We start from the raw sequence: 16,750 nt of genomic DNA, 5'->3' as shown, positions 1-16,750 counted from the left end.
GCTATATGTATGTGAATCTGCAAAAATAATTCTCAAAGAATACATCTTTTATTACTCTTCATTTTTGATTTGATTTCCATCTATTTTCTTAGTTCATTTCAAAACAGTATAACAGTAACACCATCATGGGCTATTTCCATCACTGTAAAAAAAAAATCCAATAGTGATCAAAATTAGTTAGTTAATTAGTTACTTTGACGTATCATTGCAGGAAACGTACAGGTGTAATTAATACCCGCAGCCTGGTATTGTGCAAGATGCTCCAGTAGGAAACTTCATGAAGGAGAGCCATTGTTATTCTTCTGCTATTAAGTAAGTGCTTTCATTTACCCGTTTTAAATGTCCTGCTATGAAGTAAAAATGTCTGCAGTGAAAAGTATAGACCTTATTTAATGCACATCTGTTAAAAGACAGATCATTTTATCTCCTTAACTGTGGCTGAAAATAATACTTCAACCACGCTCTTGAAAATTGTGTTTTCTAATCTACAGCATCTTAGTTGGCAATAATATAGGCTCTTAGAGCGCAATTGTGTCTTTAATTTGTTTATCTAACATAATTCCATCAATTAGAGAGGGATTGAAAAACAGCATCACTGCTAACTGTGGTCTGAGTACAAAGGCTGATGTCTGTGTGTAACGTACTGGACACACTGTAGTAAAAGTCAAGTTAATAAAAATGCTGCGCAACACTATAAAGAGACAATTTCAGCAGTAATTTTGATGCAGCCTCTGTCACAACAAAACTGTTAACAAAGCCACAGCAGACTGAGGACAACTGTTGTGCATATTTCAACAATTTACAGGCCGCGCAGTAGAGAAAACCTGTACACAACAATACGAGGCAATCTGTTGTCACCTGCCTCATTCCAAGATAGGCACAACAGTCAAATTATTTCAGTTGTGAAATTACCATAACACGATAATTCAGTGTATATTCTTCCTATGAAGAGGTTTACTGTTGTAACTATGTGCTTGAAAAACATCAAATGTCAACACCAATGCTTCTTGTGCCATTTCTTCAGCAATTTCACTGTGTCCTTCAAGGACACGAAATACAAAGTGAAACATATTTCAAACTCAGGAAAATATGTCATAGCTTCACTTGTGCCTCCTATGTTCACATCTTCACACAAAAGTGTTTTGATTTTCAGGACCAAAACTGCAATCGCTGGTTATTCCAATACTTTTTGGGGGAATTTATCAAATTTGCCAAGTTTAAAAAGGTAAAGTTCAACTTTTTAAGGCCTCTTTACAGAAAATAACCATAATTCATGTGCAGGAGTCCCTAAGTTACCTTCAAGTATGTTTCCTGCACAATGAAGAAAACACAGATAACTTTTTTTTTTTTCCATTCGTCTTGAAAAAACCTTAAACCTCAAGGATGAACCACTGGCTCATCCTCACAGCTGTTTAAAATGAAGGCACTCAAACACGTGCATACAGTCGCTAGCTGATGAGCACTCCATGATATTCAAAACAATCCTCCGTGACTACTGTGATAACTTTTCAACAGACGTGGATGTGAAAACTCACCAGTCTGAGGGCGAAGAAGAGGATGAGGAGGATTCCACAGGACAGCATGGAGAGGCCCAGCAGGAGGACCAGCGGCTGATACTGGCTGATGCAGGAGAATTTGCGGTACAGTGCCTCATTTTTCAGCTCCTGGTCGTTCAACAGGTACTTTCCCTTGGCTGGCATGGCTCACACTTCTCACAGAGGCATAGCAGGTGTTAACAAGGAACTCCAGAGAGCAGGAGTGCGTGTCTCCACAACTTATATTTGCGCGTGTACGCCAGAGGTTTGTCAGAAAGAAGTCCACGGTTGTAGATCTATTAGGGGCCACTTGCTAGCTCAAGACGCTCGAGTGAAACTCGTCTTCCCTTCGGCGTGGCATCTTGATTATTGTTGTGGCTTCACACAGCTTTGTTGTGGCTCTCCCAACTAGTTGTCCTCTCTGTCACTCTGCCTCTCTCTCGGTCTCTCTCCCCTTCGCTAGTTCTTTTGTGTCTTCTATCCTCTGTCTGGCGTTGGCAAGCGGATCCGCTTCATCCCTTGCCAGTTACTGTGTTGCTCCCTTCAGTGGGTCTGAGTAATAAGCCCAAGGCTGGGAGACACAGAGGAGGAGGGGAGGGGAGTTTAAGAAAGGGGAGGAGAGGGGTATGGAGGAAGAGCTGGAGGGAAACAGGAGCAACAAAGGTCAACAGTGATCCCACCAGGACTGGAGAGGTAGCTGAGCAGGGAGGTCGGCAGCTCCCGTCCGTAGAGGCACCTGGACGGAGGGGAGAAGGCAGGAAAAGGAATGATGAATACAAAATTATGAATATTGTCAACACCTTTAAAGCTAACACTTCTAAATATAAATAACATAGGCACCGACATAATACAGGGCAAGAATTAAGGCTTAACTGACTTTGTTTTTATGCTTTAACATCCAAAAGAAGGAAAATTGAATCAAACACTTTATGTGGCTCGCTGCGAATACTGTGCGAGTGAAACTTCCGGTGAATTGTCCTCGGTGAGCACAAGCTTGTTCATACCTGAATCCAGAATTTCCCAAATCCAGCCCTGTCTGTTTTGGCCGCAACTTTTGAAGGGTGCAGCCATAATGATGACCGCAACCGGTATTGAGAGCAGCGGCTTTGAAGCCACAATTGAACAATACAATGTCATGGATTTAAGTCCTACACAGACACATGCAAAATACTTGACTATCCAGCCGGGTGCACTAACAAACAGGACAGGTACACAACTGTAAACATAAAACAAACACTTGAATGTGTTATCGATCCTGTCTAAGACATGTCTAAGAGCAGAACATCTGCTGGCTGAGTGACGGACGATGTTGGATTGACACTACAGAGTCTGAGGGGACATGGTGTGACCGCTCTGTGAAAACATACCCTGTGGAAATACATTGTCCTCATCTCTTTAAACAATTAAAGCCCTTTGGCCGAGCTGCAAGAGGTCTTCACAATCACACCATACAATCCAAGGACGACACCGTCTGAGAGGGGAGTGGACGTGAGGTGAAGGCTGGATTATTTTGATAAATACATCCTACCACAATTCTGAGTTTGTGATTTAAATTGCCCAAAAATAAGAGAGATGAGAGTTTGCATGTAGCTGTCCAATTGTTGCTAACAAGACCTCCGTATATTCAGACACTGGCTCGGAGCGCAATGGAAACAAAATGAACTGCTGTCTATAGAAACCTCATTTCCTCCACTTGCTTATACTTTACCTCTGTTCCAGTGTGTGTAGGACAATGCTTCATGTTTGTTTCTCACATAGCAACTGTGACATTTGCTATGTGCCATAAAAACAGTGAAAAGGGGAGAGCAAAAAAAAATAAAAGACAGGACATAGACAAACACCTATTTAATTGTGTGTAACTGAAGAGTTGGTCGCAATGCTTCAGCCTTGTAGTGAAAGAATGCGCTGCCACAGTGACCGGCGGGATGACTGGCACGATGGCAGTTTACAAGCCACTTTTCACTTTCCATGTTCCTGCCGGAGAGAACAGCATCCAGCCGGCTCTCCCCAGCCTCATATAATACACCACTGGCAGTCCGAAGGCAGTAAAAGCAGCGAGCAGGGAGGTAAAACAAAGCACACAGCGGTGGTGGGAGATCGTGCCCTCCACTCGCATCAATAAAAAGCAGCTGGGCTGTAAGGAGGGAACCCAGAGTAGACATTTAGTGGCTGTTTCCACTGGGGGGATCATTTACTCCACATTACTACTAAGGACCATGTTTACATCTTTAACCGGGCAACTACTGTATGTAGGGCTGGTTCTTAAACACGTTATTATATAAATGGCAGACAACGCAGTATTAAATGTTAGCCATATATACTTTTATGATCACATGCAGGGGAATGTTCAGTGAAGGTAAAAGCACTCATTTGGTAATCCAGGGCATTAAACAAGGCAGAGGAGGCAACACTTGAAAGCTAAACACAAACAAGACCATGTTTGAGTCCATGAAAAAACATGGGAATTTCAAGAGGAATCCAATTCAGCCCATTAAGAGATAATTCAGCTTGGACACACAAAGCACACAACAGAAGCAGTCCTGACAGGACGTGTCTAAGAACAAATAAGGGAGCAGTTCTTCTCTTATCTATCAGCCAATCTACCTTCCTACTAAGAAACTATACAATGAAGTACAAGTTAAAATATCAGCTGCTTCAGTATAATGGCCCTTATTGAGGTGTTTTAGTTTAAGTCATATCTAGTAAAAGAGTGTCTGAATTCTTTTGTCTTTCCAAGAATTTCTGAAGCACACTGATTAACCAGCAAGTAACGAGACGAAACATGACCAGAAAACAACTTGAAGTGCAATCGTGGAACGAAGCCAATATGTCTCTGAAGCTGCTCCGCTACTTTTTTCCTGTCAGTGACTGAATACAAGGAAAGTCAGAACTTGAATAAAAATGTGCTCGAAAGCAAAGACGGAGGCGACCCAGGGATTTTGTCTACTCCTTAGACAGCCATTCAACAATGCACTACTCTCATTTACCAGATGTTTAAAAGCCTCAGGCCCTGATGGTTCTTTTTATGCTTCAACTCTTAAGTTGCCATGGCAAAATAAAGCAGCACCATCAGACCCGTGGCTGTGCTGTGGCACCGGGCTGGCAGGACAGACGGGGATGTACGCCTCAACAGAGTGGAGGCTCACATCTTGAAACTGTGCTGCACTGACTGCCAGGTTCTTCACTATAAAAGCACGGCGACTGAGGGAATCACACAGCAACCTTGTAAGCTGGCGTCACTGAATCCTCAAACAGCAGCCACACAAAACCAACTAACGTCACTGTGCACTTGCTGCGTAGCTGCAGGAACGTACGGGCCCTCGTGTTAAAGAAAAGGGGGGCTGACTGAGAGATCTCTGAATGAGTGTTTATATGGACAGCTCAGGAAAACACCAACATGACTGTGATAAGCATCTTACTAAATACATCTGGGGGCCGATTACTTTTCTTAGTATCTTCTAAGTCAGTAAATTACTGAGTTTCTTTAATATTTTGGCATTTCTGTTCATGCCAAGCTTTAATTTCTGTGGTGCTTTTTACATTTCCCATTGCAACAGTCTGGTTGTCAAGGACCGGCAATAAACTGAGTCGCCACCTTATTTATGTGCACACCAATACCCCGATTACTGGAAGTCATTAAGTCTTAAGTCAATATTTTTGTAGACAGACATGATAATAAAACTAATTGTGCCATGCTGTAAATGAATCATAACACAAATATCAAGGCCCCTCCAACTTGTCCAAATATGGTCACTTCTTGATCTAAAATAGCAAGATGGCAACGGCTAAAATCGTAATCCGAGGCTTCATATCAGCCGTTCACAAACCAATAGATGGCGTCAGTGTTGGTTGCTGCTTGGATAAAGTGAAGCGTCTCAGTAGTTGGACAGTGACACATTGTGAATAGTTTTAGTTTTGTACTTTAAAATGTAAACGGCAGAATTTGAAAATTCTCACTCCAAACCAATAGGGGGCAGCATATTGCGTGACACTTTGCCCTTCCACTGTTCACTTCCTTGGTCCGTGTTTAAAAAAAAAAAAAATGTATCATTAATTCATTGGAATTTTCTTCTCACCTAAATCCGATCGAAGGCCAAGAGGTTAAGAAAGCATGGAAAGTTCCTCGTTTGAGACTTGAGATTTTACGGTTGAACGCTGTCTGGAAATGGTCAATCCGTTGTCTTTATGCTAAGTAATCACCTCATTGGTAATAAACCGGTCCTATCTGAAGGAGATCTGGTTGGATCTTCTCCAAACCTACGAGCGATTCAAAGCCTTTTCATAGAGAGCAAACAGGCAGGTCTCGTTCCAAAGCCAATCACTCTGCTTTTATGGTGGCCTTTGTGTTGCCATTCAATAAGCTTGGACAAAAACGGGACAAAGAGTGACCTCTGTTAAAGAAAAGAGAACCGCATTTCCCAGCCCATTTTGCACAGATCCAGGGTTAAAGGTGACGTGGGTAAAGGATAGCTAGACTAAAGGAACCAGGCATCAGTAAGTGAGAAAACACTGAAATGCGCCTATTGGATCTCGCTATAATCCCATCATACAGTCGACAAGCATATACCATATAAATGTTTAATCTACATGTAATCCACTCATATGAAACAGGTTAATACCCGCTTGTTGAAAGACTTGCATTAATAAATGATCAAATATAGGTCATTTTAGTTTCAGTTGTCCATGTACTCTCTCGTTTGCCCACATGTGGGTTATCTCGTACTCTTTGCCTACCTGCTATATTTGGACTGTTAAATTATGTTTTAATGTCAGTATCATTTAATTATTCTGTGTCCATAATTAAACCTTATATAAACCAAACCAGGAAATGACCAACCCTGAATAAAACCTAGGGGTATAAAAGGGGACTTTGGCAGTTCACCTTCATAAATCTAATGTGCAGTTAGTCATTCAATTATTTTCATATTTTGGGACTTTAATTGCATATGTGACAATTCTGCCATCTGTCTTCTATCCAGTTGAATATAGCTTCATAACTGTGTGTACAATGTCCGTGAAGTTTGATGGTGTTGTAACAACACTGGACTCGTATAAAGTTATTCTGCATTGCTTTCTGAACAATGACACAGGAGAATTTAAGATTACTGAGGTGGTACCAATTCAACTGTGCTACATTAAGGTGAAATGTTTTTATGTCCCAACTGATTATCTCTACCAAACGCAGGCCATTATGAAGGTATATTAAATTATGAATATTAATATTTCACTCCGTGACCTAAAAGGAGTAAATATCAGTTTCCGCCGCAACACGGGACAAATGTTCTCCCAGTCAGCCTGGGTTGGGGGTAGACTACCCATGTATGTAATCTTGCAGGAGCTTGCCCACACACAAGCCTTTCTGTACCCTTCCCCAGATCTGTGCCTCGACATAATCCCGTCTCGGAGGTCTACAGACAATTCCTTGGACTTCATGTCTTGGTTTGTGCTCTGACATGCACTGTCAACTGTGGGACCTTATATAGATGGTGTGTATCTTTCCAAATCATGTCCAATCAACTGAATTTACCAGGTGGACTCCAATCAAGTTGTAGAAACATCTCAAGGATGATCAGTGGAAACAGGATGCACCTGAGCTCAATTTTGAGTAGCATGGCAAAGCCTGTGAATACTTATGTACATGTGATTTTTTTTTCATGTTTTTATTTTTAATATATTTGCAAAAATTTCAAAAAAACGTTTTTCACGTTGTCATGATGGGGTATCGTGTGTAGAATTTTGAGGGGAAAAAAATGAATTTAATCCATTTTGGAATAAGGCTGTAACATAACAAAATGTGGAAAAAGTGAAGCGCTGTGAATACTTTCCGGATGCACTGTATGTACAACAATGCACCTGGCAGATTAGATTAGGCTCCCTGTCCTTTCCCATATCTCCTCCTCTCCTCCCAGTTCTGTCTACTGGTATTGAATTAACCGCATTCACCAGAATGAGCTGCTGATACCTAACAATATTAACAGGATGCTTTTTCAGCACCGATTTCAGCTTTAAATGCCATCGCTTATAATAAATACAGGAAGTGCAAGCAGAAGCACCACGTGTTCGGAAGCTGGCCGTTACTGCTCAAGCATTTCACATCTACTTCTACAAACTGGGGCCAAGTCGCAGCACCACACGTCAAGACACCAATGTTTCTGCTCGACACAAACAGCAATCCAAAGAGAAGTTTATTGATTTAAAGATACATAGGATTTAGATCTAAACATATCAGCCATGGGGTAAATTCAATATTGAAATAGCACTGATTAAATTAGTCTCAGCCATTTCCTTCTCATATGCTGTTGGGATTTGAAAACACCTGCACACTCACAAAGGAAAAATGTTGTCTAGCAGTCACCCAAGTGATCCTCAGCATATTGTAGGCATAGTCACACAAAATGAGAACAAGTTCAGAGGTGTGTATTATCCAATTAGATGAGTTGTGGTCAAAAAGAAGCAATGAGTTAACATTATTGGATAGCAAGAGGCTTTATAATAAAACAAATTACAAAAAAAACTTATTTAAGGGGAATTCTCTCTTATCTGACAAATACAACTCTGACGTGCCGTAAAAACATTTGTTTAACTATGAAACAACATGAGATTCTAGAAATGCCAAGACTTCACATCACAATCCATGTTCATGGGCACCGGTAATCCTCTGGGATACTCTGGGATCATTGGTTAGAAGTGGAACTAGTAAAACGGGGATATTACAGAGATGTGAGGCTTCAACGAGAGCCAAGCGTATTTCGACATCATTCCAACAGTTGTGGAAATACAGCGTATATCCAGACACACAGAGCTGGTGCAGCTGCAGATATTATATGATAGAGGAGTGTATAGGCCTTGGCGGACGTCTGCGCTTTCAGAGTGCCTTTCTCGATAGTTGTTGCAGCTTTTTATACTCAGTTCAGTTCCACCATATATTTTTTGTCTGTGTTCTTCACATATAGAAAACATTCATAATGTATAATTACGCAAACTGAAGGATGAGCTCTGTGGAATGTTTTGTTTCCAAAGGACACATAATTTGGGGGAAAAATAAAACAAGTGGAAGTTTCAATACAGAGACGCCATTGTTTCCATCTGGTGACGCCAGCTACACTCTGACTTCAGGTTTCATAACTGAACACACTCCATCCTGTAACTCTGGAGCAGAAGGGCCCCTCTGTATGACCGGCGGCCCCTTTCACCACCAATAAGAAAACCATAATTATCCCTCAGTACGCCAGCCAGCTTACTACTGGTATCAACATCCAAAGGAAAACCTCAACATCTGCAACCGGCACAGCAGAGAGCTGTTTACACAGCTAAACAAAATCTAACGCGGATATCATGCAGAGCGACTGCAACAGAAATGGGTGACAGCTTCAGATCAGCATGATGATGGTAATTTTCCAGACTACCATAAAGCTCTGGCAGCTGACGGGGCCATCTGGTGCATGATTTCTACAATCTACTGTCATAACTAGTGTTGTTTTAACTCTGTCCATGATTCATAGTAGCATGCACACATAACTGCATGTTGTTAAGGGTTACAAAATTCCTTTGAGCACCACAGATTAATGAGTAAAACCTCTATACGGTTCACACAATAGTGTATATGAACAGATATTATAAAGCCAGCTTACAGTGCTCCTATGAGAGAGGCCCTTGGATATGGCAGAAGCAAGAATTAAGTATTTCACCACATTGCAATACGCAGGCAGTAGAGGGAAACATAATCCATGATGGTTCTCATTAAATGAATTGTGTATTATCTTTGTGAAGCACAGACAACGGAGTCCACACTGGGAATGAGTAAGACTGGAGGGGCTTTAGCTGTGATGAACTTGTAGTGCTCTAAAGTTGTTCTGGTGTGTGTGTGTGTGTGTGTGTGCGTGTGCGTGTGCGTGTGTGCGTATGTGAGATGTGCCATGTCACCACCACCTTCATCAGTCCACTGTGGCTTTTTCACTGAAAAATTTATCCCAATAAATGAAGCACACAAGCGAGATTTGATTTTAAGATCTAGAGTGAAAACGTGTGTGTCTCTGAAATCAGACATTCATGGCAGAATCTCATGGGTGTTAATGAAGGGCAGAAAGTTAACTCCCCCTACAGTAAATTTTGTTTCAGATGCTAGGGAGCCTTTTCTGAATTAAAAAACACAAAACTGCATTTTTCATATTGTATGTATATATACTGTGTCTGTAAATATTTAGATTGATAATACCAGCTCATGATTGTTTGTTCAACAGGGTTGAGGTCTTGTTTCACATTACAAGCAAATCCAGGTTAATGGGTCCTTGACAGCAGTGATTTGCACACCACATTGACAGTGGAATTACATAATATCTATTACACAACATCACAAGAAAAATAGAAGGTAACCAGTCTGCTTCCAGGTGTACTGTGTGTCTGCAGATACGGCATAACTTGTATTTGTTTTTCCATGTTTTTGCATAGCCCAGACAGACAGTGTCTAGAAAATATTTAAGAAATTTGGCAAGTTTAACCCAATTTATAGAATTACTTTACTTAAAAAGAAATGTTGGTTTTTGGTTTTTGGTCTCCCAGGTGATGGTGCCGTGTTTGGTCTATCCCGGTCGTCACGTTGCCAACTCCAAAGGGCAGTTTGAGCGCATCTCTCAGACGCCAATGGCTTTGACCGAATGGCAGTATTGGACGCATTGAGAATAAGAAGAGGAGACAGCAGAGACACTTTACACCATTACTTTTTTTTTACTACATTGTATTTTACTTTCTCATGTCTCACATTATTCTTTTCACCGTGGATAAGATACTGTCGTCTTCATATTATTTGTCAGGGAGTACTGTGCTACATGAATTCTCTCCCTCAAGGCCACAAGAAAACAACACTAAGAGTTGGGGAAGATGACGAAGTTGTATTAAACATGTCTTCAGTATTACAAAGTAAGAGACAGTTAAGCCATCAATTCCCACACAGTTTTAAGTAGAATCTACAAATCCAATTCCTTCTCATACTGGCTGATCTGATGTTCACATAAAGCGGTCCATTAAGTGTGACATTAATCTAAAGCTTTCAGATTGAGGGGATTAACATTCCCTGGGCGAGTCCATGCGCAGGCTGTGACTTCATTCCCAGTAATATTTAATTCTCCTGTATGCCAAATGTTGAAGCTATGATTGTTTTCTAATCTATGTGCTGCATTTCATGCTCTCCTCCCTCTCTGCAGCCCTCAAGGTCTCCAACAGAAGCACTGCCAACAGAATGGCAAAACATTATGCAAATCAAAGCAAGTCTGCCTCTTGCAAGGCCGTACATTCCACCGTACAATTACATCCCCGGAGAATTTAGATGAGACAGATGACTATTTTACATTTTGATCAGAGTTATGATTGAAAATGATCCATGTAATGCACAATGTACAGTGCTGAAAGTACCACATTATACTTATAGAGTACTTGGAAGTAGGCAAGTTTACATTCAGACAGCAGATACTGAAGAGAGCAGGGAAAAGAGAGCGCCACAGCCTCAGACTTTGCAGGCTCAGGGTCTTTCTAAAGGGACGTTCAAAGAGATACAAACACTGACCGAAGCAAAAATGGCTATATGGCTATAAATCTAAAAGATCAAATCAGACATGAAGCCTGCTGATATAAAATGATCTTATACATGTGCAGTTTTCTTGCTAAAATAAAAGGTGAAAATGTGAACTTTTAAAAATAACTGTCCATTTGAATGCATTCATTACTGCAATGAAGCCATTGGCAATAAATATTCCACAATCACACTTTGGTTTGATTACTAATATCTGGATCTGATTTGTGTTGGTGTTGTTTGGCAGGCACAGGGACAGGAAGTACTGCAGGTTGTCAGGTTGGTTGGAAAATGATTTAGTCAAACTATGAACGTATCCTGGAGGCCAATGTTCCACGCAGGTGTTGATTGATCTCAACAACTACAAAACACACAAGACAGAAAAAGAAAGGATCTACAAAAGGTTTGCAATGGCCTTCATAGTGTATAGTACAAATACAGAGAACAGCTTTGACCTAAAACTCAGTGTAAACAAGACAAACCAAGAATATGTCAGCACTGGAAGTGGTCTGCAAAGAAGGGTAGAAAAATATTTCAAAAGCGTGAAGAAAAAGACTCTTAGTTGGGAACATTTTGCTAAAGAAAGTTTTACTAAGTGCTGGCTGACACGACGCCAAACCTTCGCACCCTTTTATTTCAAGCTCACAACCAGTAATTGTGCTAAAAAAATGCAAACATCTGTCGAAAATTGTGTTTGTTAGAAGAAAAAAATAATAATCAACCAACCAACAAACGTAGATACTACTGTACTGTTCGTACTAGACCTGTCAATTTTATCAGCCATTATTATTATTATATTGTCTAATATTTGCTGGGTTTAAGATGTTTTTCTTAAAAGCATAGAAATACAGAAAAAGGTGCCTCAGAAATGTACAAATTGTTCTTTTTGTGTTTTCCTCTTTTGTGACCATTAAATTCCCAATGAAGTAAACTGTTTCAGTGAGCTGAAGTAATTTTGCACAATTAAATTTATTGTCAAACTTTAAAATAATCCTGCCTCAATTACATAACTATGTCACAAGCGTTTAACAACCACATTTGAGGGATAAAGTAGTTCTTTATGTGTACATAAAGAATTACAGTTATTGATATAGTCAATACATCCATGATCGTCATTTTTTACATTCCCCAATGCAGGTGTTGGGCCCAAAAAAGGGCGCAATTGGGCCGGATAGGCTGTGCTGTAGTTTGTACATTTGGTTGCGTATTCAGTTTCAGTTTATAAACCATTTCAGACACTTGGGACTTGAAAAAACGTGTTCTTGAATACTGACGTCACATCAACCTGCCTGAACCTGTGAGTGTTATTTTTTTTTATGCAGGACAAAGTAACGAGTAACAAGCTCGCTTCAGTTTCATTTATTTTAATTCCATCATTTAACTTGAAAAAGTAATTAGTTAGTTAGCTTTATTGATTACCACCAAAAGTAGTGTAATTACAGTCATGCATTACTCTCAACAGTGAGAAGAACAACAAGGAATCCAATATAAAAACCCTGCAAATCCATTAACATCATAAGGTCCTGTAACCTCTGACCAAAAATTCTACAAATATCATCCAACACAGAAACAAATCACAGTAAAAAAGGATGTCAGCATACATGACCCACATAGTAAATTAAATTAGATCAAGGATTCATTTTTAGTGTGGATTTGACATGGCACTGGGTGTGCATGCAGGGAGGGATCAGCCTGTCTGCAAAGGCCCAAACATAGAGGACCAATGAGTGTTGTCACACACACCCTGTACATACAGTAACCCGTCCACACACCAGGCAAAGGGTTTGACGTGAGCCAACAGCGCTGTTACAAGAGGGGTGAGATGACAGTGTGCTAAGCGACATTCTCCCATCCCTCAAAACACTACTGACAAGCAGCCCTGCAGCCAAGCATTTAAACCCTGAATGCACCAGCAGCGTTTAGGGGCCGTCAGTGTCAAACTTAGACTGGTTCGACAGCAGCTCAGTGATTAGCAGCGTTGCATCACAGCATTCGCATGTTTCCTCCCACACCAAAGGACAGACTTATGAGGGAGGAACACTCCTGCTATTGTCCTTGATAAAGGCACGAGCTTCAGGCTGCTATATGATTCAAGCGAGGTTAGGTCAAATAGATGTGACATATTTCTCCACAGGTATAAGCAGAAGATTACAGTTTAAACTGTTTGAGCGAGCCAAACGTTTATTAGTTAACTGCCTCAGCAAAGGGCTGATTGAGTGACTCCTTGCTGTAGATGTGTTGGGATGAATAGCTGTGCTCAGAAAAACAATACATGTGTAACAGGGAGAAGAAATGCTGACTGCATGTGCTATGAGTGCTGCATGGCACGACACATTCTGCTAAGCCTTCAATTACAGCTGTGCAGCAACAGAGGGGTCAGACGAAGGGAGTGACGCAGAGGGAGCACAGAGGGATCTCATTACCTCAAATGCCTCCTGGGAGCGTGGATGGCTGGAGTGGATGGAGGCTGAGGACTTAACTAATCATAGCCTTGCCTCTCCACTGAGTGTCTTCATTAGCACTCTTAAAATTTCTGTTCCTTTACCAGCGTTTGCATACAACTCGCATCCCATTCGTGCTTCGCCGAGTCTCGGTATTCTACCTCACGGTGGTCTAGACGTCGGCTCTGCCAATGGCACACGACTCCTTCTGACTCAATGGAGGTCTTGTCTGCGGCAGTCTTACAGTAAGGGGCAAGCCTAGAGTAGCATGTTTTGTAAAAGCCACCCTCTATGTTTTGCCAATGCAAGTCAAGGAATGTGCAGGAAAGCATCCCCGTTGAACACCCACAGAGTCAGGAATGTCTTCAGGCAGCAGCACACTTCCTTGGGTTTGTGCGGCTGAGTGGGAAGAGGAGTTTCTGGCTGAGGTGGGTGAAGGAGAGGTTACTCCCACAGAGCATCTGTCTGCTGTGCAGGATTTCTCAGAGGAACTGGCTTGAGATGACTCCAGTTTCACTGCAGCCCCTCCCAAACATGACTCACAGTCTCACTCTGTGCTGGGCATAGACAAACTCATCCAGGTGTGAGGAACTTATCCTGTGTGTGTGTGTGTGTGTGTGTGTGTGTGTGTGTGTGTGTGTGTGTGTGTGTGTGTGTGTGTGTGTGTGTGTGTGTGTGTGTGTGTGTGTGTGTGTGTGTGTGTGTGTGTGACTCCAACCAGAATTACAAAGGGTGAATCTGTCTGTATATTTAACTACAGCAATGAGTAGTTACTGGTCACTCTGAATAAGAGCCAACAAATGGATAGGTTTCCTCTGTAGCATGAGAGAACAGGGAAAAGGTTACTAAATCATTCTGATTCAAACAGTTTACAGCTTCAGCTATATTCAGTACTTTTCATGGTTTTAATCCGGTATATGTAATTACGTAATCAGGCTGTAGCAGCTTAAGTTTATTGGCAGCTGTTTGCTGTGATATGAACTACGGTTTGATGGTGAGAATGTAAATCCTGAAATAGATATGATGCGATCAGTAAGAGAAAAGACGCAGCATTCCTGTAGGAACTAAAGAAACACTGTTTATCACTGATGCTTCCTTTACCTTATGCAGTATATTCAAAATGATTCTTTGGATCAGCTAAGGACTAATCTTTCTAAACATTACCTAACCTTACCTAATAATAACAACAGGGGAAATAGCGCATTTTTAGGGACTATTTTCTGTTTTTCCATTACATTTGGACAACAATGGAGCTTTAAGGTACAGAAAAATAAGATTTGTAAGGCTCGGGTACAATATTTTATAGCAGATTATTGGTTTTGGTATTTTTATGATATTTGCTGATAAGAAAATGATAGAATATCTCGAGACTTATCCTTTATTTAAATGTATTTAAAGCTTTTTTTCATTTCATTTCCATATGTATAAAATGATGAAACAATCGTGATACAATTGGTTGGCGATTCGACTGCAACCACCACAAATATAAAACTTTGTTCATCAAATCCAAGGGAAGAAAAAGGCAGAACTGCAAGCGTCTGCCTTTTTTTTTTAGCCTTCAGCTGAACTGCCTGAAGAAGCAGCGTACAGCAGCCTGCAGTCACCGGGGAACACAATTTCCTCATTTACTAAAACCATCAAAGTCAGTGTTCATAATATCTAAAATGTCTACTAAGCACACTGCAATGGTACACACACACACACACACACACACACACACACACACACACACACACACACACACACACACACACACACACACACACACACACACACACAGGCTTCATCTGAAAGAGGAACACAGAGATCTTTTTGTTCAGGATACTGTTAGCGATCATGTCTTTGAACTACATTAGATTTGCAATGCAGCGCAGAGTAACTGATTTCACGATAGATGTTAACACACGTTTTTGGATTACAAATTGTCACCCTAAAAACCTAAAGATGTAGTATTGTGTACACAGCCCCTGCAAACATGTTGTCAAAAACAGTCTGATGTGTTTGACTATCAGCGATGCTGTAGCTGATTGTGCCGCGATGTAAGCCTTTTAAGTTTCAGAAAAAAATGATCCAACACATTTTCTACTACTTCATCTCTCCCACAGTTTTTGCTCTTTTCACCTTTCTACTTTTCTCTCTGTTTGTCTCATTTCCTCATCTGAATGTATTTCTACAGCTCTCGATCGTCAACACACATACAGCTTTTCAGTGCTTCAGAGGCTCTTGAGTGAAGGCCAACCGTAACGTGCAACATACAGTCGACCGCACACCATCTCACTTCCTTGGTAACCGTGACTCATTTCCCTAACAACTCTGCAAGGACAGCTTCATAAAAAGGGAACCTGCAGCCACAGCACAATTAGTCACAGATGGGTGGTATTAGGAAAGCATCCGCTGATCTTAAGTTTTGTGAGGGCAAACATCAATCTAGTTAGGAAAGATAAGCACAGATGCAGATAAAAACCAAGCATTCATAATCAATTTATGGACACACGGTTTCTACTCCCGAGATGAGTAGTAATGGATCCTTAAAAGGCTGTAAAAGAGAAATCTATTTGATAAACAACAGAGACGGTGACACGAATTCATAACACAAATCATTATTGCTCCAACAGCTAATAGCATCACAGGTTAGATGAGCTCATCTTAATTCATTAATGGAATTAATTCATTCTTTTGTGTTTGCGACATCTGAGCCTAAAGCTTTGGGTCGCTCCACTGGACCACTTTATCCCAAATGGTGACAGCAGTGTGACAGCTTCACAAAGGATGGATGGAGGGATGGAGGGTGTGTGTGTGTGTGTGTGTGTGTGTGTGTGTGTGTGTGTGCGTGTGTGTGAGTGTGTGTGTGTGTGTGTGTGTGTGTGTGTGTGTGTGTGTGTGTGCGTGCGTGCGTGCGTGTGTGTTTTTTGTGCCAGAAACCAGATCCTTTCCATCACAAGACTAAAAGGCAGTAGGACACTCGCAAAATGCAGAAGTGATAAACTTGGTTACAAACCTTAATTTTGTCTAATAAAATCTTTCCCATCAAACAGAAACATGTTACTTTTTTATTGTACTCTATTAATCCCCGAGGGGAAATTCTTTCGCTGCAGCAGCATCCCGAGGGGGAGCTGCTGCAACAGGCTGCCACGACCGAGGAGCCGACTAACCTGAGGTGCATGTTTTTGGATGATGGGAGGAAGCCGGAGAACCCGGAGAGAACCCAC

General features: G+C 41.2%; 1 protein-coding gene and 1 long non-coding RNA gene across 4 annotated transcripts in view; one reads left to right on the top strand and one right to left on the bottom strand.

Moving 5' to 3' along the window:
* LOC138616241 (uncharacterized) overlaps nt 1-16,750 on the top strand; it is a 104,040-nt gene that overhangs the window by 1,014 nt on the left and 86,276 nt on the right. The gene's annotated exons all lie outside the window — the stretch shown is intronic.
* Nucleotides 1-16,750, bottom strand: part of adcy7 (adenylate cyclase 7) — a 55,019-nt gene that overhangs the window by 29,087 nt on the left and 9,182 nt on the right. For 2 of the 3 annotated variants that reach the window (XM_069690388.1, XM_069690391.1), the window contains exon 2: nt 1,536-2,271. In XM_069690388.1, the coding sequence (XP_069546489.1) occupies nt 1,536-1,700 (165 nt within the window). In that variant the 5' untranslated portion in view covers nt 1,701-2,271. The remainder of the gene's footprint in view (nt 1-1,535; nt 2,272-16,750) is intronic. The other variant, XM_069690390.1, reaches the window with a different exon arrangement.

The sequence above is a fragment of the Brachyistius frenatus genome, unplaced genomic scaffold (genome assembly GCF_029030835.1).
Source record: "Brachyistius frenatus isolate BFR_SWC_R1_liver_20210118 unplaced genomic scaffold, ASM2903083v1 Contig_9, whole genome shotgun sequence".
Taxonomy (NCBI): Eukaryota; Metazoa; Chordata; class Actinopteri; family Embiotocidae; genus Brachyistius; species Brachyistius frenatus.
This window is presented reverse-complemented; position numbering and strand designations above follow the sequence as displayed.